Source organism: Scylla paramamosain, chromosome 27 (assembly GCF_035594125.1).
Source record: "Scylla paramamosain isolate STU-SP2022 chromosome 27, ASM3559412v1, whole genome shotgun sequence".
NCBI lineage: Eukaryota > Metazoa > Arthropoda > Malacostraca > Decapoda > Portunidae > Scylla > Scylla paramamosain.
Window position 1 is genome coordinate 4762501 of NC_087177.1, and position 22820 is coordinate 4785320.

Sequence of the window (22820 nt, forward strand, 5' to 3'; positions counted from 1 at the left end):
GGAAAGTGATGGTTGGAAATGCACCAGGCATTAATGGCATAATGGGAGAGAGGCTTTAGTGTGAGGGAGATGCTGTTGTGGAATGAATGTTTTTGATATGTAATCTAGTGTGAAACAAAGGTGTCAGGAGATTGGAAGAAAGCTATGTTTGTGTTGTCATATACAGGGAAAGGGAATTACGATATATCCATCAATGATAGGAGAATAAGCTAAGGATGTAAAGTATGATGTATGGATGAATTTTGAATGAAAGGTTGATGATAGTAATGGAAGTAAATATAAATGTTCAACAGGGGACAATGAAGAACAGTAGAGAATGTATAGAGTTTATTATATATATATATATATATATATATATATATATATATATATATATATATATATATATATATATATATATATATATATATATATATATATATATATATATATATATATATATATATATATATATATATATATATATATATATATATATATATATATATATATATATATATATATATATATATATATATATATATATATATATATATATATATATATATATATATATATATATATATATATATATATATATATATATATATATATATATATATATATATATATATACACACACACACACACAATACGGGACTGGTCGCATTGCACCCGTGCCATATTTGCACACTGTCCTAACCCTTGCATTTATGTTTGTTTTCGAATTGTGTGTGGTGTGTGTGTGTGTGTGTGTATATATATATATATATATATATATATATATATATATATATATATATATATATATATATATATATATATATATATATATACACACACACACACACACACACACACACACACACACACACACACACAATTCGAAAACGAACATAAATGCAATTTTGCCAGATACGAAACAAGAGCGTGCTGTTCTCCTACCAGACTCATGAATGGCCACGGTGAAAGTGCAGGTGAGGAATGACGACGGACAAACTTATTTTGTGATTTGTGAAAACAGCGCTCGTTCATTATGTCGTATTTCATTTTCCAAAATACGGGTGAAATAGGAAATAAATCGTAGTGGAGTTGAATGGGTAAAGCATGGTAGACTTTGAACACTCCGGTGGTTCAGAAATATGACGAGAACGAATGAAAATGAGCTGAATTTATGATGAATGTGTGAGGAAAATTGAAGATTGCGATGGGGGGAGACTACTGATGGACAGACATAGAGGAAAGTAGGTACGAGATAAGCAAGAACAGGTGAGGTTTTGACATGTGATGAGGGAATGCTGGGATAAGAAAAGTGATTTTTTGTTTCTTTACTATAACTGTAACTTATCCTCAAAGTGTTATTTATTTATTTTTACTTTATTTTTTCATTGTTCAGCGTGGTTTCAGGCATGATGTATCTAAAGGAGTTTCAGATGAACATCAGGTACATGTTAATGCTTTTAATAGTTTTATTAATATGAGAGTTTGAATTTAATGTAATTACTCCTTGTCGCATATTCTGCAACAAAAGTAGAAATTAATTTTATGGTGACTTCATAATTATTATATCATCATCATGTTATTTATTTATTTATTTTTTGTCATTATAATTTTCGTACATTAGTCTTTTTTTTTTTATTATTAGGTGAAAAATGTGGAGCGTTGTGAGATAATACAGCCATGGACGCCAAACGTGACGCATCTTCTTGTCAGACACCACAGCAGTTGCCGCTTGCCGCTCTCGTCCAGCCCTACAATGCGTTGCCAATCCATAATCAGCTCTTTCTGCGCGATGGTGATGGTCAGGATTGGCCCTTATATCTCAAGTTATAGTTGAGGCCAGTCACAATATCAGAAAAGGTGAGAATTTGTGTCTAGTTGTGATGGGTGCCTGAAGGACACACGATCCAGCCATCTTGCTTACACGTCATTCCCCCCTTGCTGTGGGTTCCTTTCTTCCACAGGCCAGTTAACTGTGGGATGACGTAGTCCTTGCCTATCTAGCCCTCACCATGCACCAGAAAGTCATCCCGTAACTCAATAGTTAGATGAGCTAAGTAGTGGTACAGTGTGAAGCACGTGTGCCAAGTGTTGTTTTCTTAGTTGTGTGTTGTGATGACATGCCGGTGTGTGTTACAGGTGTCTGGATGATTCGATGATGCCAACATTCTGTGCATTTTCTTAGTAACCTACATTCCGTTACCTAATTTAAAAGTTTGATTGGTGGCATAAGTGACATAAGGGGCATAAGGGACAAGGTCTAAGGGCATAAGTGGAAAGTAAGGTAACAATATATATATAAGTTCTTGTCTCAACAACTTGCTTTGACAGAGTACAAACCTAACCTGGCCAGCCTCTCAGGGTATGAAAGGTCTGTCTGTCCACCTGTGTTGGACAGATTCCAGGAGCTTGTTTAGACTGAGAAACCCGAGATCCCATACTGGAGATACAAAGGCCAGAATAGGTTGAACATGAGATATAAAGATGGAAGATTAAGTGTATGAAGCAGCAGACATTAGATTTCAGAATATATGTGATAATGTTCCTAGCCTTAGTAACATAATAATATGTTGGTAAAATTTAAATTTACTGTCAACTGTTGCTTCAAGATCTTTGTGATGAACCAGGATTTCTTGGGTTGCCACTGAAAATGTAGAGAGGAGTTAGGAGATATATATACTCTGCATAGATGGTGCTGTCTGGCAAGATGGACATATTTTCCCCAAGGAACCCCAAAGAAAAGCTGCTGATGACACCAAGTCAATACTGTTCTGCATATTGGGTAGAGATGGATGAGCTGATGAATGAAAGTCAAAGTTGAGATCATTGGCAAACATTTTGTAATTAGATTGGATTTGAGAGCAGTTATGATTTATAAAAAAAATGAGGAACCAATGTACCCTGAACTGGCTTTGGGGTGCTAGTAAGACCATTCATTGAAACTTTCATTGTCCAACCCAAAGGAAGATTCTTGATCCACTTCAGAAGGGTGTCTGAGATTTCAATAGCTACCAGTTTATAAACGAGTCTGATGATGGACACAGTCAAGGCCTTAACAAAGTCAATTAAGGTTAAATTGATTACATGTCCTTAACCATATCAGTACATGATATAGTCATATGGTAAGAGTAGCTGGTAGGTAACAGAATGATTAGGCCAGAAGCAAAATTGTGGCTCATCAAAATGTAGCTAGTCAGTGATGAAATCAAATAGAGATTGTAAAACAATTTACAAATAATATATTGTTTTACAGAGAATGGGATTTAGACTGTGGGTCTACAGTTCAAATGATTACCCCAAAATCCTTTCTTGTGGAATGGAAATACATGACAGCTTACAAGACTGGTGTAAGGAACCAAGTGTCATTGGCATGTTGGAGATGATTAACAAAGGATAGGTAAGCTTCATGGTACATTCTTTTAGTTGACAAGGATGAAGATTGTCAGGTTCCATGGCACTTTCAATAATATCAAAGAGATTTTAAGTAGGACTACATCATTGGGAGGAAACTGGACTGATGAAAGGTTACAATGACATATCAGCTGGAGGAACACAGAAGCAAACACTTTAAAAATATGTTAGTCATAGTATTAGGGTCATCAGTTAAGTTTCCATTTACCATTAGAGGACCAACTCTAGTTTTATAAAGTTTTCTCTTTCAGATGTGGGAATGAAACCAATTGGGTTTAATAGTATAAAGTTGATTAAGTTTGTATGAGCATCAGTTTAAGTGGTCTACATTATGTGGTGGTGCAGTGGCTGAAAATTAATACAGTGAGATGATATGGCCATGATGAGAATGAAGAAGGGAGTTTGTATAGAAAGTGTATATGAGTGAAGTTATGGGTGCTAATGGGAGAAGGCCACTTGGAAGGCAGAAGAATAGGATAAAGAAGTACATACTGTATGTATATAGGTACTTTTCTGTCATGGATAATATTTTTCTCCATACACTGATTTCAGATCTTCCACAGTCTTCTCACTGGTCATCCAACCTTGTACTTATAACTTGGATGCTCCTCTTATTATATGACTCTTCCTTCCTGACATAACCATATTACTTTAGTCAGCATATTCATTACATACTCTATGCTTCACATCATCTCTTCCAGAAGCACCTTACATATCCCATATATCTCCTAAATTGCAGTCATATTGATGGACTCTAGTTTTCACTCTAATTCTACTTTATCTGTTTCTAAAGTGTACTAGCAGTGCACACACCTTTTTTATGCAATTAAAGTTCATTCAAGGGGACCTAATATGCCCTAATATGGTTTATTCATGTACATTGAATGGCAAATGACAGAGGGCATGCATGAATGTAGTAGATGACAGAGCAAACTTAGTATCGTTCAGTGCCTCAAAAACTCAATTCCACCTTCCGTCAGTTTGGCACAACCTTCCAGATAACCATCCCTTCTTCATTGACACTCAGCTGTCCCCCTCCTCTACACAGACCATTCTCAGTCTGTCCTTTATTTATAACCAGAACTGGAAGTTTCACATCTCACCTCTAGCTAAAACTGCTTCTATGAAGTTAGGCATTCTGAATCATCTCAGTTTTTCTCATCCACCCTCCCCCCTTCAACTGCTAACTCTGCCTTATTCATCTTTGTGTGGAGTATGTTTGTCATGTATGGAGGAGTTCCACGTGTACCATTCTTTTGGACAGGGTGGAATCAAAAGCTTTTCTTCTTATTAACTCTTCAGCCTCTTTCTCTTTGCCACAATGTTGCATCTCTTACTATCTTCTACTGCTATTTTCATGCGAACTGCTCTTCTGATCTTGATAACTGCATGCTTCCTTCTGGAGCCTCACTGCACAAGACTCATTCACCCTTATTCTGTCCAGCTCTAATGGGAGAGTTAATCAGTATTCTCAATCATTCATCCCTCTCTTTGGTAAACTCTAGAACTCCTGCCAGCTTCAGTATTTCTTCCTTCCTATGACTTGAACTTCTAAAAGGGAGTTTCAAGACATCCTCTGTCATCTGACTTCTTTTGGCAGTCTTTTGGGAACTGGCACTCATTTCTCTCTCTCTCTCTCTCTCTTGACCAGTGATCTGCTTGATTATTGATGTCTTAGGAACAGATGTCAGATGAGAGGTGGATAGCAGTTTTTTATAATTATAATTTATTTTTCAGGGTAACAATACATTATTTGTCAATCCAGCACACATTTAGACAATGCCAACAACTTTCAAGTCATTCATCATTCAACTTGGCAGCAGCCTCAACATCAGCCAGATTCTACCTGAGGTGAGAAGTAATTTGTTACCTAGTTTAGGTCAGATTTGGTTGACTTGATAGTTGTTGTTGTTAGAAAAGTTTGTTTCTCTTGTTCCTGTATATTAATATTCTATAAGACTGGCTGATCTCTTGCTCTTCCAATATGTTTATTTACACTTCTATTTATTTTTTATTCTGCAGATGCTATAACTACTAGTACTACTGGTACTAATGTTTGTTACATTCTGTGTGTGTTATTTTTGTGAGTCAGGGAAGACATTTTCCTACACCACACTTACCCATAAATCTTAGACTCAAGAAATTAGATGTCTGATCAGCTTTCCCCACCTCACTTGGCTCTTGTTGTAATAAGGTAAGACTGTCTTGTCAGTGTTGCTGATTATTGAATGGTCAGTCAAGCAAATAATTAGAATAGGAGTTTCCTCTTTAGTTTTATTTATAGACATGCAGGCCTTTATTCACCCTTCTTTTTCTCATTCTTCCTTGATTTTTCCTTGTCCTAATTTCATTGTCTTTTCTTTCCATGACCACCACAGCTTTGTCTTCCTTTTCATTTGTGTAATTTTTCATTACTCATTCCTTTATTTTCTTTCAATATAATTAAATTAATATTTAATATGTTAAATAATCACCATCACCTTGTATATTTATATTTCAGCCAGAAAATATTATAGGAATATAACAAACTTAAGTACACTTGTCATATATTTATTCTTTTCTTTTACAAATTTGTATTTCCAGGTGTCCTATCACTGCTGGCCTGGTTGTGACACACCAATGAGTTCAAGATGCGTGTTGTTTTATGATGCAAGACCAAACATGCTCATTCAAGATTATGCTATGTAAGAGGTGTAACCTGTACCCATACTCTGAAATACTTAGGATTTTCATAAGGATTATTTCCACCAGATGATTAGCTTGGTTCTCATTAATATTTTCTTCATTGATGATGAAACTAAGAATATTTTCTTCATTGATGATGAAACTAAGAATATTTTCTTCATTGATGATGAAACTAAGATTATAAATTTTATATATAGTCACAGCAATTAAAATGTAGAGAGAGAGAGAGAGAGAGAGAGAGAGAGAGAGAGAGAGAGAGAGAGAGAGAGAGAGAGAGAGAGAGAGAGAGAGAGACTCACTTCCCCTTCCCTTCCAGCAGCAGTATGTGCCCTAAATGACTTGCATGGCCAGCCCAAGGGATCAGTTAAGGATTGGGTACAGATGCTCCATTACTGTCACATATGCATCCTGAACTACCTTACAAACAGCATACCAATTGGGTGTAACAAGGCTCTGCACAGGAGAGCATGCAAATTCATGACAAGGATAGCAAGATGGGGAGCCTGTCATAAGAGGGAATTTATCATCTCTATTTACTAACCCTAAAAAGTGGTGGAGCTTGGTGAGAGGCAAGGCATCATTTCCTTCAACTGCATACATCTATTGTGTATGACCTGCAGGGAGCTTGCCACCAGCCAAGCAAAAACCAACTTCACTCCTGCCTTCTCCCAGAAGATTAAGATCTGGTAAACAGGAGACATTAAAGATGTGCAGAGGTGCTAATATTTTTTTCTGGTGCTTCCTGTAGTTGTCATAATGAAAGGAGGTGCAGGTTACATTAATGCACAAAATCCATAAAAGATCAGAGCCTGACAACTACTGACCAGTCTCCTTTCCCTCAACTGTTGGCAAGATCTTCAAGATGATCACTGGAGAGCAGCTAATGAGTAGCACCAAGGCAGTTGGGCTTCACAAAAGGATCACCACCACCACCTCTTCCAGTGGGAATGTACAATCAGTATGCCAAATGACTTCAGAACTGCCAATGTGAGTCACATTGCACAAACTGGCAACTTGCTTCGACTTGGTCTGAAAAAATCAGCTGTGAGAAAATACCTACATGGCAAAATAGGGTGGTAGTCCCTTGTGTTTTTTTCAAAGCACAGAATAATGGATTCAATTTGACACAAGGAACTCCTGTAATTATTATTTGTGACTGCTCCTTGCTTCAGCTAACAAAAGGGTCTTTTTTTTAAGCTTAAGATTCTACAGGGTGTGTAATGCAAGTTTTGCAAATTCTGAGAGGTGAAAGAATGTGTAATTCTAAGTAGAAAATGTTCTATACACACTTGCATTTTAAGGCTTTGTTTACCTGTCAGAGGAGCTGAAAATGTATGGGATTTGCGAGTGTGCTATGCATATAGCTATGAGGTGACCAACAGACGGTTGCATTGTCACAGTCATGGAGATGCCACTTGGTCAAATTGTGAATGGTTTAATCTTATTTTTTGCAAGCTGTGGAATATTACAGTATCTTATAACAAGACAAACAGTATTAAAAAGCATGTAATGTACCAATAAGCATTACACAATAATATTATTGTAGTAATTAAAAGTACTCCTTAAAAATGTTACGTGGCATCATTGAAGCGAGGGAGGAGGAGGAAGCGAGTCCAGTTTGCAGATTGCTACAAAGCGAAACAAGTCCACTTAAATTTCCTGGTGGGAAAATGACACAAACTGACTGCGACTGACATGTCATTGTCAGTTTGTCACTCACTCCCCCCTCCTCCCTCGCTTCAATGATGCCACATAACATTTTTAAGGAGTACTTTTAATCACCACAATAATATTATTGTGTAATGCTTATTGGTAAATTACATGCTTTTTAACAGCATTTATCTTGTTATAAGATATTGCAATATTCTACAGCTTGCAAAAAATAAGATTAAACCATTCACAATTTGACCAAGTGGTACCTCTGAGGCTGCAACAATGCAACCGTCTGTCTGTTACTTCACTAGCTACATGCATAGCACACCTGAGAGTCCCATACACTTTAAAACTCCTCTGACAGGAAAAGATTAAAATGCACATGTGCATAGAACGCATTTTCTACTAAGAATTACACGTTCTTTCACTTTCAGTATTTGCAGAAATTCGTGTTACACACTGAATAGAGTTGCTGTGTGCCCAGAAAATATACAGACTGTGATTACATAGTACGAGTGTTAGTTTCCAAGAATGACGAAGCAATTTGAAAAAATAAGCTGTATGACTATTATTAGTGAAAAAAAGATGGGAGGATGTGCCTCACAACAGGCATGATATCCCACCTCAAGATTTTTTTATTGTTTTACTGTAAGTCTCTTGATACCATTGAAGATGTTAAATGTTATCATTGGAGTGTGTGGGATATGGTGCGAGTTGGCATCTGCAAGATTGGTTTGGTTTCATGTGCTTGCCAGCAAGTGATGTGCTTTGAGGTGTACCTTGTGACTCCACAATAACCTCATCCATGTTTCTTCCTTGCCTGGAGACCCTACAGGGGGTCATCAGTGCTCACCACCTGGGGCATGGTGAGTACTTGCAGATTTTACAGCAGCTGGAGTTGAGCCATTGTCAATTTTAAATGGTGGGTGGCAACTTTATCTGCTGACACTGTACTCTAGGCTTTCTTTTAGTGGGACATTCTGCAGGCTGTGATAGGTGAGAGAATGAGAGAATATGGTTAAAGTAGGAAGGTTAAAATTAAGTTTCAATTAAAATACTAATAAATATATATAGATCAGTATTTTGATTCTACCTAGTTTCAATGAAAATGGTAATAAATGTATAAAAATAAATCAAAATGTAAATAAATATAATATGCCTAAGCATTTAAGTCCCCTAAATATTTCAGATTATTTGCAAGACAAGAAGACATACATGCAGTTAGTGAGACAGCATGTCATACATGACTAAGAAATTCATATTTATCAGACCTGAGATTTTCTGTTTGACATTATACACTGACTTCAATTGAAGATCAAGGTAATAATAGGCTTTAGCCTGTGGAATTTTCAAGAACTTCTCAATACCTGTTACTGGCCAAATATTACTCAATTTTTTTAACTTGACTCAAAACGCAAAGCAAAAGCTCAAGAATGGATTCCTGAGGTACTCATAACTTGAATATATCCCTCTTCACAGAGGTTTTGTCTAGCCACACTGCTTTAATTTGGATAATTAATGCAAAAGGAACGAAATCCAAGCTCTGCACACTTCCTTGGAATAAAGCTATGACTTATTAAAGGCCTTAGATAAAAGCATTTTAAATTAGAGATATTCATTGCCAATCTGCAATAGAACCTTGCGAGGGAGTCTGCAATATATTTTTCTCGAGGTTCTTCTGTCAATTTGTAAGACTAGGATTTCATTCCTTTCATAGAAATCCAAAACCATTCCTTCCAGGACACTTCTCAAAACCATCAAAATTTGTGATGGTTGCAGGCCAAGTGTTTGATGTTCAGGTTCTGTTTACCATTCTTGATTTTGTTTGGAGCTACTGCTGCTGATGTTCCTATAGTTGCTGCTGCTCCTGTTGCTGCTGTTGCTACTTTCACCACTTGTCAAGTTAGCCTAAAAAGCAAGGGAAAGTTGAATTGGAAAAAAAAAATGCCAATTACTGGTAAATTGTGAACATTTTTGAGTTGTAATTCAATGCTGGAAGCAACAAGGGATTAAAGAAAAGACAAACATGTCCAGATGAATTATAATTTCTCACATATATTACCTATGTACTATGAAAATAAACCTAAAGCAAAAAGAAAAATATTTATCATAGCACAAAACTTTTCCCACGAATATTTTTGTTTTTGTTTTGTGACTGTGACAAATTCACAGAGGGAATATTCCCAACTAATTCTGCATGTCACTTTAGAACTGAGGAAGCTCCAATGATGTCCTGCTATTAAATGTGGGTAAGGTCATGCAGCCATCTTATTTGCTGGCTGGTCAGGGTATATCTTGGATTGCCTGGCTGATCCAGGATGCCCTTTGCATTGGCAGGCTCTGCACTGGTAATATTTTTGTTGGTGGCAATGAACATTGTTTCTAACATTGTTCTCTTTTTTTTCCACCATGGCCACTTGTTACTAAAGTGGACATTTGTAGACAATACAGGCTGCCTGTTCCACAGTTTTAGCTTTTATCAGTAATGTAATACAAGTCCTAAATTACCAAACCATCTGAGATGAAGTCTAAAGCTGTGGCCACATTGGGTGCATCTCCAAGACGGTCAGGAATGTGGATGTAGTCATGTAGAACAGCAGAACCAAGGGTTTGTTGACCAGGGTGGTCACTGAAAGATGATAACTAAAGTTGATGGTGGAGACTGAAATCTCTTAAGAGAATGTGCTCCATTTTGAAAGTTAGTCAAAGAATTTTACAAAGTAAAAGAGTTGGGCAAAATACACAGCAAAGATGAATTTCAAAACTGTAAAAATAATCTATGGTGAAAAACTCAAAAGAATAGGGAGCATCAGAGCTAAGTTATATATACTGCAAACATGTACACTGATGCAAGAATCAGCTTTGGTTTAAAACTGGAGATAGAGAGAGAGAGGGAGAGAGTAAGAGCAAGTGGATTTCAGTGAGGAACAGAAGGTGAGGTTTTGATAAAATAATTCAATTTGAAGATCCACATTTTGGAGGTTAAATCTGAGACCACATATGTCGCAGAAGTACACTCACCGCTTCAATACAAGATCCACATCCTCCTAGTTCTCTAATTCATAAATGCAATCCATCAGAAATGGAATTCTCCTGTTTCCACTTGACTTGAGACTTGAAGGTGTGCCATAGAGATGCCCTCCACCTGTTAATATTGAGAAAGTTTAGAGGAGAGAACAAGACATCTTAGATCTGTTATTGAAAGACAGCCTTGCCATAGGACACTTAAGGCCCATTCCCAGATGGTGACTTTAAGACTGCTTTGTGTGTACTATGATAATAATTTTGGACTTGAGCAGATGTATTGCAGTGTGCACTGTGTAGTGTTAATAGAATGCAGACAGCAACTAAATAACTGTTATTGAGGTATGGAAGGAAATTGCCAGTGGGAAATGTCAGCAGTAATTTGCATTACACATGCAGTTGCTGGGATGAGAGACTGAGAGGCACTTCTGATCTTGGCATCTCTATAAATCTAAAAATTATGATGTGCATTAAGATAAAAAAAAATGAAAGTACAGGTTTAAACTGATAACCAATATTCTATTCTGAGGAATTATCCGTGCTGGCACCAGTAATTGGCACCCATGGTCAAAGGGCACTCCCACTTAATGTTCATGATTCCTTAGCCTGGAGAGATTCATGCCACGCCAGTTACTTCCTCTACAGCAAAGAACAATGTGAAAGAAATATGGGAATATTTCTTGATAAGAAATCCGTTTCCCCATTCCACCCCAACCCCCCCTAACCTCTCAAATAAGCTTAGGGGCCTAACCTAATCTAACCTGACTAGCATACCCTAACCTAATCTAACCTAACGAGGGACCTCAAAAAATATACTGTTATGCCTTACCGGTGTGATGCGGAGATTCTCAGGGCGATGGAGGTGGGTATAGTTTGGCGGCTTCCTTAATAAACACGTAGAACCTCTTCCTTATGTCTGTATATCGCATCTTAACCACTGCTGCTGCTAAATATCTCACATAGTGGCTTCTTTTCCTGCTGAACACTGGTACTGTTCGCTTTACCTCCCTCCACATGGTAGCCATATTAACAAATGACAACGAGCCTCTATCAGAACGCCAGACACGTCTCTAAAACAAATGAAAAGTGTAACTGAACCTACCGTGGTAAGCTGTAATTGGCGGCCTCAGGAATGGCCTCGCGAGTGGCAGCGCGTGATTGGAGGGATCAGTTGTATAGATACCATGAAATCCTAATATGCCGCTACCCACAAATCCCAGTTATGAACAAAAGAAAATCATTTCAATGTTTACTCTTGAGTGGTGCAGAGCTCGCTTGACTTACAATATACTGAATTTATCCACACTCGCGAATGCTATTACAGCCATACTAGACACGTGCCCACAATTTTTTTTTTACATTTACGGCAAAGTCACCGAACCCTTCTCCATGACGCGGGTTTCGTGCTTGTAACACGGACGTGATATCCAGATTAACCCAATATATATATATATATATATATATATATATATATATATATATATATATATATATATATATATATATATATATATATATATATATATATATATATATATTCAGATTCAGGTGTTGTCTGACACCCTCAGTGCCTTCCTCCCCACACTACAGGACCGAATCTCAATCTTTATTCATTATGAATCATTTGACCAATACACACGAACCATTTGAACCCTTGACTTACATATTCATAACCATTTCAGTGATTTAATTAGTATTAGGTATAGTCAATGTGATAACATTATGACAACTCAATAATAACAAAACACCACCTACCATCTTATTGACAAATTGGCACCAATATCACAATTTAGTAATAATGCTACAGAAATAATTATAAAAACAAGCTCACCATACTTTGTCGTCTCTTGGTGCAATAGGATTGCAGGCCATCATCTTATGTTTTGCTGTATTTCATCCCCTTCCTGTTCTTCCTTGCCCCCCGCAGGGCACTAAAGACTCTTATGGATGTGTATACTTCATCCTGCATCCAGCCTCCGTTTTGCGATGGTCCTGGAATGGCGCAAATCCCGAGAAAGATGCTGCAAGTCACCTCTCTTCCCCCGCCAGTCAGCCATGTTGCCTGCCATCCTTTAAATATGGCGGAGCTTCATACAACCCTTAAAAAATTGTGGCAGTTTTCTTCAACTCATTATCAGAATCACTTATGATTTTTTTTTTTCACTACAATGTGACGCTCTCTCTCTCTCTCTCTCTCTCTCTTGAATGAATGAATGAATTTTCCCGATGTCTTACTTGGGAGATGAGTAGTGAGAGGTGTGTGGCTGACCATGTGTCTGGGAAATGTGTATATTCGCAGGTGTGAGTAGATGTGTAGCCTACACATGTGTTGCCCTGGTAGGTGCAGGCTTGCAAACAATTATGCATATCAATATAAAGTTTTATTTTAATAGATACTGTACAAAACTCACATTTTACACATATATATTAAAAAAAAAATAGTATATACAAAAAATGAACGGTGTGTGTCTGCCTGCATAGCTGTTGCTGTTATCTGCTTCCAAGCTGTGTGTGTGTGTGTGTGTGTGTGTGTGTGTGTGTGTGTGTGTGTGTGTGTGTGTGTGTGTGCGTGATGCTACGTATGATCATAAACTTGTCAGCTGCAGTCCTCAGCGGAAACGATTTGTAATTAATATACTGGAAAGAAGAAAAAAAAAAAGCCTTATCAAAGATAATTTTAGGAGGCAGGTAGCCAGTTTAGCCAATAGAGGTGTGGAGAGTGATGTTGATGGGCGGATGTTGCGCGCGGTAATTAAGCATTCAATGTCAACAGTGATGCTTGACCTAATTATTCCATTTTCCATCCATAACAAAGTTAGTGCCTGAGATGCGTCAAGTACACTGGACAATGGCTGACAGACTGCAGTGACAATGGCAGTGATTTCATCAACACTTAGAATACGTAAAATTAGCGAAAAATAAATAATAGAGTAATAACTTAATCTAATAGAAGTGGAAACTTGCAGACGGTCATCACGATGATAAGGTGAGATTTGAGCACCGGAGCGTATGGTACAATCACTGAGCTCACTGAATACAATCCATGGCTTCATTCATTCATTAAAGTGACTTACATTTAAATGTCTGTTTCTAGAGGTATAATCTGAAGTACTTGTTGATTGAAACCATAATTTTGATGATTTACCATATGTGAGGAAATGTGTACTCTTTCATACATTTATTTATTTTTTTTACTTCGTCACTCGAACATTCTAATACTGATTAAGGAATCGATCACGTGTTATTGCATGAAAATATTTGCAAACAGTGATCAGTCGCGGCAGCCACAGGAGCTTACTAGCAGGTCGGTTACTCTTCTGTGGCGAATTTCCCTCGTCCCTGAGTAAAAGAGGAGGTCCATTGACTTGTAGGAAGTCGGGGAACAGCAGGGCTTCAGCTTGTCTCTTGGGCCAAGTTTGCCTTCCTGCATGAGGTGCTGGTGGAAACAATAGTTGAGTTACGTATATGCTGTGTATAATTAGTACAGGGTAATGAGCTAATTTCATTAAACATGAAGCGATTTAGGCTTTTTTGTTCTTTTAAAATGTTTTTATTTGGAATTAAGGTTTATGATATTACTATAGATAAAAATAATATGAGTCTAAAGATAATTAAGTTTCCGATATGAAAAAAAAAATATATATAGTTTGAAAGATATGAAGAGAATGTTCTTATTTGATCTTTGTCTTGCATCAGTACGTCTTAATGTACTTAAACAATGCACGAAACTTGATAAAAATTTTAGTAGAGCTCAGTGAAGATGTTCACTGTTAATTATGTCTCCTAAGCAACAGGCGATACTCAATAGGAACGCAATGTTGATCCAGCTAGGAATATTGATATGATAATATTACCTTTTTAATTTTGCTGTACTCCGTGCCGTTGAATGTTTCGTCAATTAGGGGGTAGGCGGGGCAGGAACCGTTGCAGTAATAAAAGGCGAAATTCCTTGGACTAATAAGCCAATCATCCCAACCCATCTCGGTGCTGGTTATGTTTATCGCCTCTCGGCAGCAGCGATCCCCGTCTTGTCCCGAACACTCCCGCTCTACAGACCGTCGCTGATGAGTCTGTGGCAACATAAAACACGTTGGAGAATTACACCTCCCTGAACGAGGACTGTCAAAGATGCCGTGGTTCATTACGACCGTTGTAGTGTGTTTGAATCGTATAAATAAACTTCAGGTTATAAGAGTACAATATTTTCATAAGATAATGGAACATTATTTTAATGTAACGTAAATATTCATGCATGAATTAAGCAAAAAGAAACTGCTTTGGGGGACCGAATCCATACGACCTCCCTTTGCACTGGTGGCTGTAAGATTAGACGAGGATGCGTGATGTATAACATGAAGCTGAATGAATGGAGAAAGTCTGGGAGATATGAATAAAATAAGGTACTTTGAGAGTGCTAGGCGTTATGAAAGTGTCAAAAAGTAAAGCTACATCAGAACATGATCGTGGGAATGCTCCAAGCCGTCTGCCAGCATAAGTAAAAGACACGCCATAGACGCATCTTGAAGCACATGAATATAGTTGTAAAGATGAAATGCATAATTCCAAGTCAGATGTAAAAAAAAAAAAAAAAAAAAAAAAAAGTAACTATCGAACCCGGTTTATTACATGAATGAGGAGGATATGAAGCGCTTAGCATACAGATGCCTTGGAACTTGAATAAATATTTGATAACACATAGATGAAGAATCTCTCTCTCTCTCTCTCTCTCTCTCTCTCTCTCTCTCTCTCTCTCTCTCTCTCTCTCTCCTCACATTTGTCTCCGTTGCAGCAATGACAATAAAAGGAGTGTGATCAGCGATCTTCGACGTAAGGGCATGGCGGCTGCAGGTGCTGCACCACACATTTAGGTTCACCTCTTGAGTTTCCTTCAGCATCCATCTTTGCATAGCAGCACTAATGTCGAGCTTCACCCATCCATCTAATGTCTCAGTCACAGACGCCTTGGCCAAAAGTGTTCTATTGCCTCGCGGGTTCCCCTGCCGAAGCGTGGAGACAAGTGTTGTTAGTGGAATAACTAGTATGTGTACAACATGCTATCAGTGAGTTTGGCCTTTATATAAAACATTAATTTTCCTATAAAATCTAGAGAAAACAACCTTTCTCCAGATTATCAATTGTCTGAAGGAAGTAAAATGAAAGGGATCTAACTTTCACCATGCATTTGATTTATGTATGCTCTCTCTCTCTCTCTCTCTCTCTCTCTCTCTCTCTCTCTCTCTCTCTCTCTCTCTCTCTCTCTCTCTCTCTCTCTCTCTCTCTATCCTATGATGTGTTTAGAAAAGACAAACAGATCTCACCTCATTTACGAAAAATATATTCTTAGTCTGTCTTTGATCTTTTGTTTTCCAGAGCCAAAGCGTGGTAGTGGTGACATCCTGCATCGTGGAGTTCCCCAGCGTGAAGCGAAGACAGAGGACGCCTCTTCGGCCGCGGCAGGGCTTTCCTGTGAACCACCACACCGTCAGTGAAAAGTGGCACTCGGCGAGAACGTGCCACTTGTGTGTGTGTGTGTGTGTGTGTGTGTGTGTGTGTGTGTGTGTGTGTGTGTGTGTGTGTGTGTGTGTATATATATATATATATATATATATATATATATATATATATATATATATATATATATATAGAGAGAGAGAGAGAGAGAGAGAGAGAGAGAGAGAGAGAGAGAGAGAGAGAGAGAGAGAGAGAGAGAGAGAGAGAGAGAGAGAGAGAGAGAGAGAGAGAGATTGCATTTAGGAATAGTGAACGGCAAGGCACACTTTAACACGTATGCGCACGCGCGTGCGCGCGCGAGCACACACACACACACACACACACACACACACACACACACACACACACACACACACACACACACACACACAGTTCGCTGAATGACAAAATAATGAGCTTAGTCAGAGCGCTGTCATCACTCCCCACCGTGAGATAAAAGGACAAGGCTAAAGGGTTGTTTGGGGGGTGGGCGATTCCTTGGAGAAATGCCAGTGTGAAATCAGCGGGGAAAGAGCTGTGTTGTTACTAGGATGCCAGTCAATCCTGCGCAGGGATTTAACTGTAAATCGCCCCAGACCTCATCTGGGACAAAACGACATGTGAACTCCAAATACCAGGGAGATTTCTGCATGAAAAAAAAAAAAGTCCTGGAATTGATTTCGATATATCTTGCATAATGAAACTTCAGTAGGCCTTGTCCTATAAAAATGCACTGCTGCCCAGTATCGTGCTCAGCCGGGCCTACGTAACCTTTTGTTGCTTCCCTTGGTGCTGTGCAGCCGCCTGGCCAACCTGTTAGCTATTTCTGATAGCTTCCTTGGTCAGGGTCGTCTGACACTCGTGTACACGTGCTGCTTATATTCTATTATTTCTTTGATTCTGCAGATCTTAGCTCAAAATAGTAACAAATGTCCATTTATTTCTATTCACCACTTTATTTTATGCGTGTCAGAGATTCCCAGATTACTGACGGAGACATAACTGGATGTTGCTGCTGACTCCAAATGTCAAACGTGTGATTTATTGTACTTTCCTTGTACTTGAGTTGTTTACACACACACACACACACACACACACACACACACACACACACACACACACACACACACACACACACACACGCACAGTGAGGAGTGTTAATAAATATATATATATATATATATATATATATATATATATATATATATATATATATATATATATATATATATATATATGTATATATATATATATATATATATATATATATATATATATATATATATATATATATATATATATATATATATATATATATATATATATATATATATATATATATATATATATATATATACGCACACACACACACACACAATGAAGGGTGTAATGTCTATGTGTCGTGGGCGCATACATGCGAGCGTGTTGGACTCAAACCGTTTAGTTTTACCCATGTAGTGGTCACGTGATACCTGGCTGACCGCCGCGTGTGTCTGTGTGTGTGTGTGTGTGTGTGTGTGTGTGTGTGTGTGTGTGTGTGTGTGTGTGTGTTAGAACTCAGCGAGCTTTTTTTTGTGTTTTATGAATGGGTGAAAAGTTTACTAAACGAATGCAGTGTTTCTTTGTTTTTTAGATCCACACGCAGCAACTGATAAGAAAGAGAAAGATTATGCTCAAGACGAGGAGGAGGGGAACGACTGGCGAAAGTGTGTGGGGGTGAGGGGGGGGAGAGGTTAGGGAAGATGGTGAGAGGCGTGTAGAGAGAGAGAGAGAGAGAGAGAGAGAGAGAGAGAGAGAGAGAGAGAGAGAGAGAGAGAGAGAGAGAGAGAGAGAGAGAGAGAGAGAGAGAGGAAACGACTGTTAACTATAAATCCGATCATACCACATAATTTTGTGAACCATCGCATTCTTACAGACAACATTTAGTGAGTATAGTACTATTAAGTAATCTCTCACCAAATTTATCTTTAAATTAAATAATTCCTAACAGTATATATCAGCCATTCTATAACAAAAAATGGCACCACACAAGCTAGTCTGAAATCAGTGTCATTCATTCTAAACACACACACACACACACACACACACACAGCTCATACCATCTCCTTCCCTCCCGCTTCCTTCCTGTCTCGTCTGCCACACAGCCAGCCTCACTCAACCCGCCACGTGCCCGCACCATTCACACTCACAATATACATGATGACAATGACGAATATTCACCAACTATAAACCGGACAATACTCTAAGGAGTGCTTGACATCAATCAAGAAATTGGCAGCTAAAATATGTCAGTGGAAGGTAACAGTACTGAGGGCACTGCGAGGGAAAAACTATCATGTGGACTGAGTGTGTGAGGCGCGGGGGCTGGGGGACTCAGGGGAGGCAGAGCAGGGCTGTTTGGGTGACGTAACTTTTGCTTGCATGTAATATATGATATAATACTTCTACATTTTGTCGTTTACTAACTTATTTAGTCCACATTTCCTTTTCCTCCTGTGCAGTGCTTTCAGAATTCGTGTTCTCGTATGTTGTAGAAAGTGTCTCTGAAATACTTCGGATTTCAGAGACACTTTCTAACATTAAGTTTGTAATATTATAAAATGGCATGTATTTCGGTGTCAAGTATAAATATAATAGCTCGATACTGAACTCTACAAACACTACAAATGCCGGTTATGTGACAAAAACAATGAGTGACTGACATTACAGAACGACAGATATGAAGAGATTCAACACTTACTTTGCGAGGCAAGCAGGATTGATGCCTTCTCGAGTGTGGGTGGAGCTTGGGTGGAAGGAGGTTGCTGCGGCAAAATCACCTGTGACAATCCTTCTCTTATAATATCTGGTAACTTTTCCAAGGGCTGATGAAATCGTGGCTCTTCAGAAAGTTGCATTTTTGCCAAAATCCGTTCTTTGATTCTTTCGTGACTGTAGAACCGAAGGTGTCTTGAGCTGACAGTGCTTCCTTCTGGACTCGCAGACGTAACTTCTCTAGAACCAATCTCGTTGATCCGGATATTGTCTAGGTTGCGAATCAGTGATAGAGGATTCATACCACCAACACCAGGCACGGCGAGAGGCAAGAGCGCGAGGGCCCCAGCTAACACAGGTAACAGTCGGAGACTGATAGTCATACTGGCGGGTAGAGTGCGAGTCTGGCTGGGCACCAACCTCTCACGATCATCAGAGTGAGTGGTGGGCAGCGCGGGTTGCCTTCTTATTTATACCTCCGGCAGGCGTCGTGAGCCAGGCCAGTTCGCCTTTCGACTTTTTTTCTGTTACAGTCTCACTTTCAAATAGCTAGTGAGACGCTTGGAGTGCCGGTAACGCAGCAAACATAAAATGGCGTGAAAGTTAGAAATTTCGTGTGTATTGTCATTTCATTATTGTCAAATAAACTGAACACCCCTGTAATATTTGGAATATCGCTCTTGATTCAAACAAACTCATCACTACAGCACATGCTATGCTTTAGGCAAGATCTTCAGCAGCCATACACGTGAGGTAGTCTCGCGGTAGATGCGGCAACACAGGGAAGACGGTGACACTCAAACACTTGCATTATCTATCTAAAACTTAAATTATAAATAGATAAATTAAACTATTAAAATTTTGAATTATTTATGCTGTAGATAGATAATGTCGCAAGTGTTTGAGAGTCACAGTCTTTCCAGTGTTGCTTCGCCTCCCATAAAACTGCTTCACATGTATGAGTGTTGAAAATCTTGGTGTGTGTGTGTGTGTGTGTGTGTGGTGATAATATATAATAGTATTCAAAGTGATGATGATGATGATACAATAATACTAAGTTGGAAAGCATATCCCGCCAAGCCCTGAGAAGAACTGAGTGGGAGTCTTGACGGGGCGCGTGGAGAACCAGGGAGAATCCAAGATCCATAGAAATTTTACCATCCACCTGAAAGTTTAATCAGGTGTTCTGCTGCTCAAGGTCACCGTATGCCTTTGCCAACGAGGTGATAAAAGAATTCTCTTCTTCTTCTTCTTCTTCTTCTTCTTCTTATTATTATTATTATTATTATCAAAGTTCTTGATATGCTTTAATTTTGTTTTTCTTTATTTAATTTTTCTTTAGTTGTTGTCTCTGTAGAGGCCTCTGCTAGTCCCCAGTTACTCCGAAGGTGAGTTGGTAGGAGGCGTTACCCTGGGTTAATTGGACAGTCAGCCGCCTGCAGGAGAGGTATAAGGTGGTTTCCATAACGTGTAATACTATTAATCAAAGAAACGTTTATCAGATAAATTTCGTATGATTAACATTTGGGAGACGAATAATCTTGAATTTTTTGAGGAGGTCGATGAACTGAAGAGTTTGGTGTCTGCTCCGATGACTGATGCAGGACTCACTACAGTCTTTGCATACTAAACACCTTATTAACTATCACCTGTTTTTAAAATAGACTTAGCATATGTTCATATTAGTTGTGCCTGATATGGTTAATGTCGCAACTTCCAATCTTGGGTACTTATATTTGAATAATTAGCTGCTGCTGTGTAAATTCCTTCTGCTGCCTTCTGGTGTGGGAAAGTATTGTCTCCAACGGATCTTGTTTATATTGTGAATGAACAATATATATAATTTATCAAAGTTCTTCGTAAATGTTACTTTTAGTGATTCAGATTTAGTATATTTTCTTTTTGTGTGATAATAAAGCCAATGACTGAATTTTGTAGCAGTTAATATGTTAATATTTTACTGATGTAATTTTCCTTCTTGACCCGCGACACTCGTGTTGCATAATTCCGAGTTCTTCTCGCTTTTGAGGCACTTCATGCATACATACTATACATGATAATGATGATGATGGCGATGATGATGATGATGATGATCATCGGTATTTTCTCTCTCTCTCTCTCTCTCTCTCTCTCTCTCTCTCTGTGTGTGTGTGTGTGTGTGTGTGTGTGTGTGTGTGTGTGTGTGTGTGTGTGTGTGTGTGTGTGTGTGTGTGTGTGTGTGTGTGTGTGTGTGTGTCTGTCTGTCCCGTCGTTTGACGTGTAACTTGTCTGTCTACCTCTCATGCCTGTCAGTAGCTTCCCGCGGTTTGGTCTGATCCACTGCGTCATGTATACACATGTGCGTCCCACTTTCATGGTTTTTTGGATTTTTTTATATATATATATATTTTTTTTTATATAATTTTCTGGTCATGAATCTCCACGAGTCATTGTTTGCCTTCACTCTTGGCATCTAATACATTCTCCACACTTTTCCTTGCGTGAACCTCTCCTCACATTGCCTTGATACTGTAAGCTACTTGCCTTCGCCATTACTGACAAGCGTTACGGGCTCCAGCAACATTAAGTCTGTTTTTTTTTTTTTCCTGCATCTGATCATAAAAAAAGCTTGTTTTTCCCTTTCGTTTAGATGATTGTTATTTCATTCACGTTGCATCATCATTTGAAGACTGCCGTGGAGGAGAGTTTCTGCCAATGTCTGGATGGTACTGGTACTCGAAATAGGAGCTTTTTGATACTAAATTAATAATCTATGTACACTATAAGACGAACATACGTGCATTAACAAAAGTAAATTTTAAGCATTATGTGCCAACCAACATTTCTTCTTTTGTGAATTTTCCCAGCCCTTGTTTTCTCTCATCAGGACCATTTTTAAGGGCCATAGAGATGATTACTTAGGTTCTCATGTGAATTTTTCTATTAATGGTGTATAATCCTTACTAAAATCAGAAAATACACTTTGAATTCTCACATCTTTCACTGTAGTCTGTTAATAGTAATCGAAATAAGACATCTAAACTTTTAGTCCTTAGAGTCAATCGGAGTCATAGAAAATAAACCTCTACCGCGTGACCGCTACACACTTGTTATCAATAAAATCAATCTGTACACCAATATAAATCTTCCATCTCTCTACATTTTTGTGGTTCCGTCTCCTATCTACACCCATCCAGTTTTCCCTTCATTTGGTGCATACTTCTCGCTGATATCATTAATTTATTCCTAATTTCTGTAGATCTATATGGAATGATAACTTATGTATGTGATGCAGGCATTTCCCTCGTCTTAAGCATTTTTTTTTAGCATTGATTTTTATGTCCTCTTATGCATCCATGTTATTTTCTTCCCTTCTATAGTCTCAATCTTAGATGTTTTTTATTTCATCCCTCTTCTTTGTACCAGTGTTGGTGAGTGTATCTTCAATTTCTCATAACCTTCCTTGTGAAGTTAATTCTTTCAGGTCTGTTATCATGTTGGTTGCCGCGTTCGGGCTTAAATGGTTGTATCTGCCTTTTAAGACCCGGATTATGAGCAAATCTAAGTCAGTCATCAATCTATGCCCTCAGTGAGCTTCAAGGGAAAATTCCATGATAGGTTACCTGCAGACATACCAAAAAAAAAAAAAAAGAAAGAAAGAAAAAAAACTAACGAATAAAGGATAATGAGAGAGAGAGAGAGAGAGAGAGAGAGAGAGAGAGAGAGAGAGAGAGAGAGAGAGAGAGAGAGAGAGAGAGAGAGAGAGAGAGAGAGAGAGTTAAGCGGGAAAGGAAAAGTGAACATGACGGCAGAAAGGAAAAACTGAACTAAAACTAAGAGACGTG

General features: G+C 38.3%; 1 protein-coding gene and 2 long non-coding RNA genes across 6 annotated transcripts in view; 1 reads left to right on the top strand and 2 right to left on the bottom strand.

Annotated features, from left to right (window-relative positions):
• LOC135114069 (uncharacterized) overlaps window positions 1–8801 on the top strand; it is an 8907-nt gene extending 106 nt beyond the window's left edge. The window contains exons 2-7 of one of the 2 annotated variants that reach the window (XR_010275192.1): window positions 895–956; window positions 1625–1839; window positions 3233–3376; window positions 5128–5241; window positions 5974–6288; window positions 6343–8801. This is a non-coding gene — a long non-coding RNA (uncharacterized LOC135114069). Of the gene's footprint in view, window positions 1–894; window positions 957–1624; window positions 1840–3232; window positions 3377–5127; window positions 5242–5973 lie in introns of both variants that reach the window. The other variant, XR_010275191.1, reaches the window with a different exon arrangement.
• On the bottom strand, window positions 8067–12765 carry LOC135114070 (uncharacterized). Of its 3 annotated transcripts, none has more exons than XR_010275194.1 (5): window positions 12584–12765; window positions 11582–11822; window positions 10750–10873; window positions 9539–9636; window positions 8067–8715 (listed from the first exon to the last, which is right to left on the bottom strand). It is a non-coding gene; the product is annotated as an uncharacterized LOC135114070 (long non-coding RNA). The 3 variants fall into 3 exon arrangements; XR_010275193.1 differs by lacking the exon at window positions 12584–12765 and adding an exon at window positions 12037–12186; XR_010275195.1 differs by lacking the exon at window positions 12584–12765 and adding an exon at window positions 12112–12126.
• A 346-nt stretch (window positions 12766–13111) lies between these two features.
• Window positions 13112–19605, bottom strand: LOC135114072 (inhibin beta B chain-like). The gene is made up of 5 exons (XM_064029750.1): window positions 18983–19605; window positions 16071–16216; window positions 15525–15749; window positions 14607–14822; window positions 13112–14188 (listed from the first exon to the last, which is right to left on the bottom strand). The coding sequence occupies exons 1-5, from the start codon at window positions 19377–19379 to the stop codon at window positions 14024–14026; spliced, it is 1149 nt and encodes a 382-aa protein (XP_063885820.1). The 5' UTR covers window positions 19380–19605; the 3' UTR covers window positions 13112–14023.
• Window positions 19606–22820: the final 3215 nt, after the last annotated feature.

What these genes read in the sequence shown, in the direction of transcription:
- LOC135114072 (XM_064029750.1), bottom strand. Translation starts at nt 19,379, where the DNA reads ATGACTATCAGTCTCCGACTGTTACCTGTGTTAGCTGGGGCCCTCGCG. An exon ending in ATATATTTTTCGTAAATGAG is followed by an intron (nt 15,750 to 16,070) that starts GTGAGATCTGTT and finishes ACGCTTCGGCAG; the next exon opens with GGGAACCCGCGAGGCAATAG. An exon ending in TTGCTGCAACGGAGACAAAT is followed by an intron (nt 14,823 to 15,524) that starts GTGAGGAGAGAG and finishes ATGTTGCCACAG; the next exon opens with ACTCATCAGCGACGGTCTGT.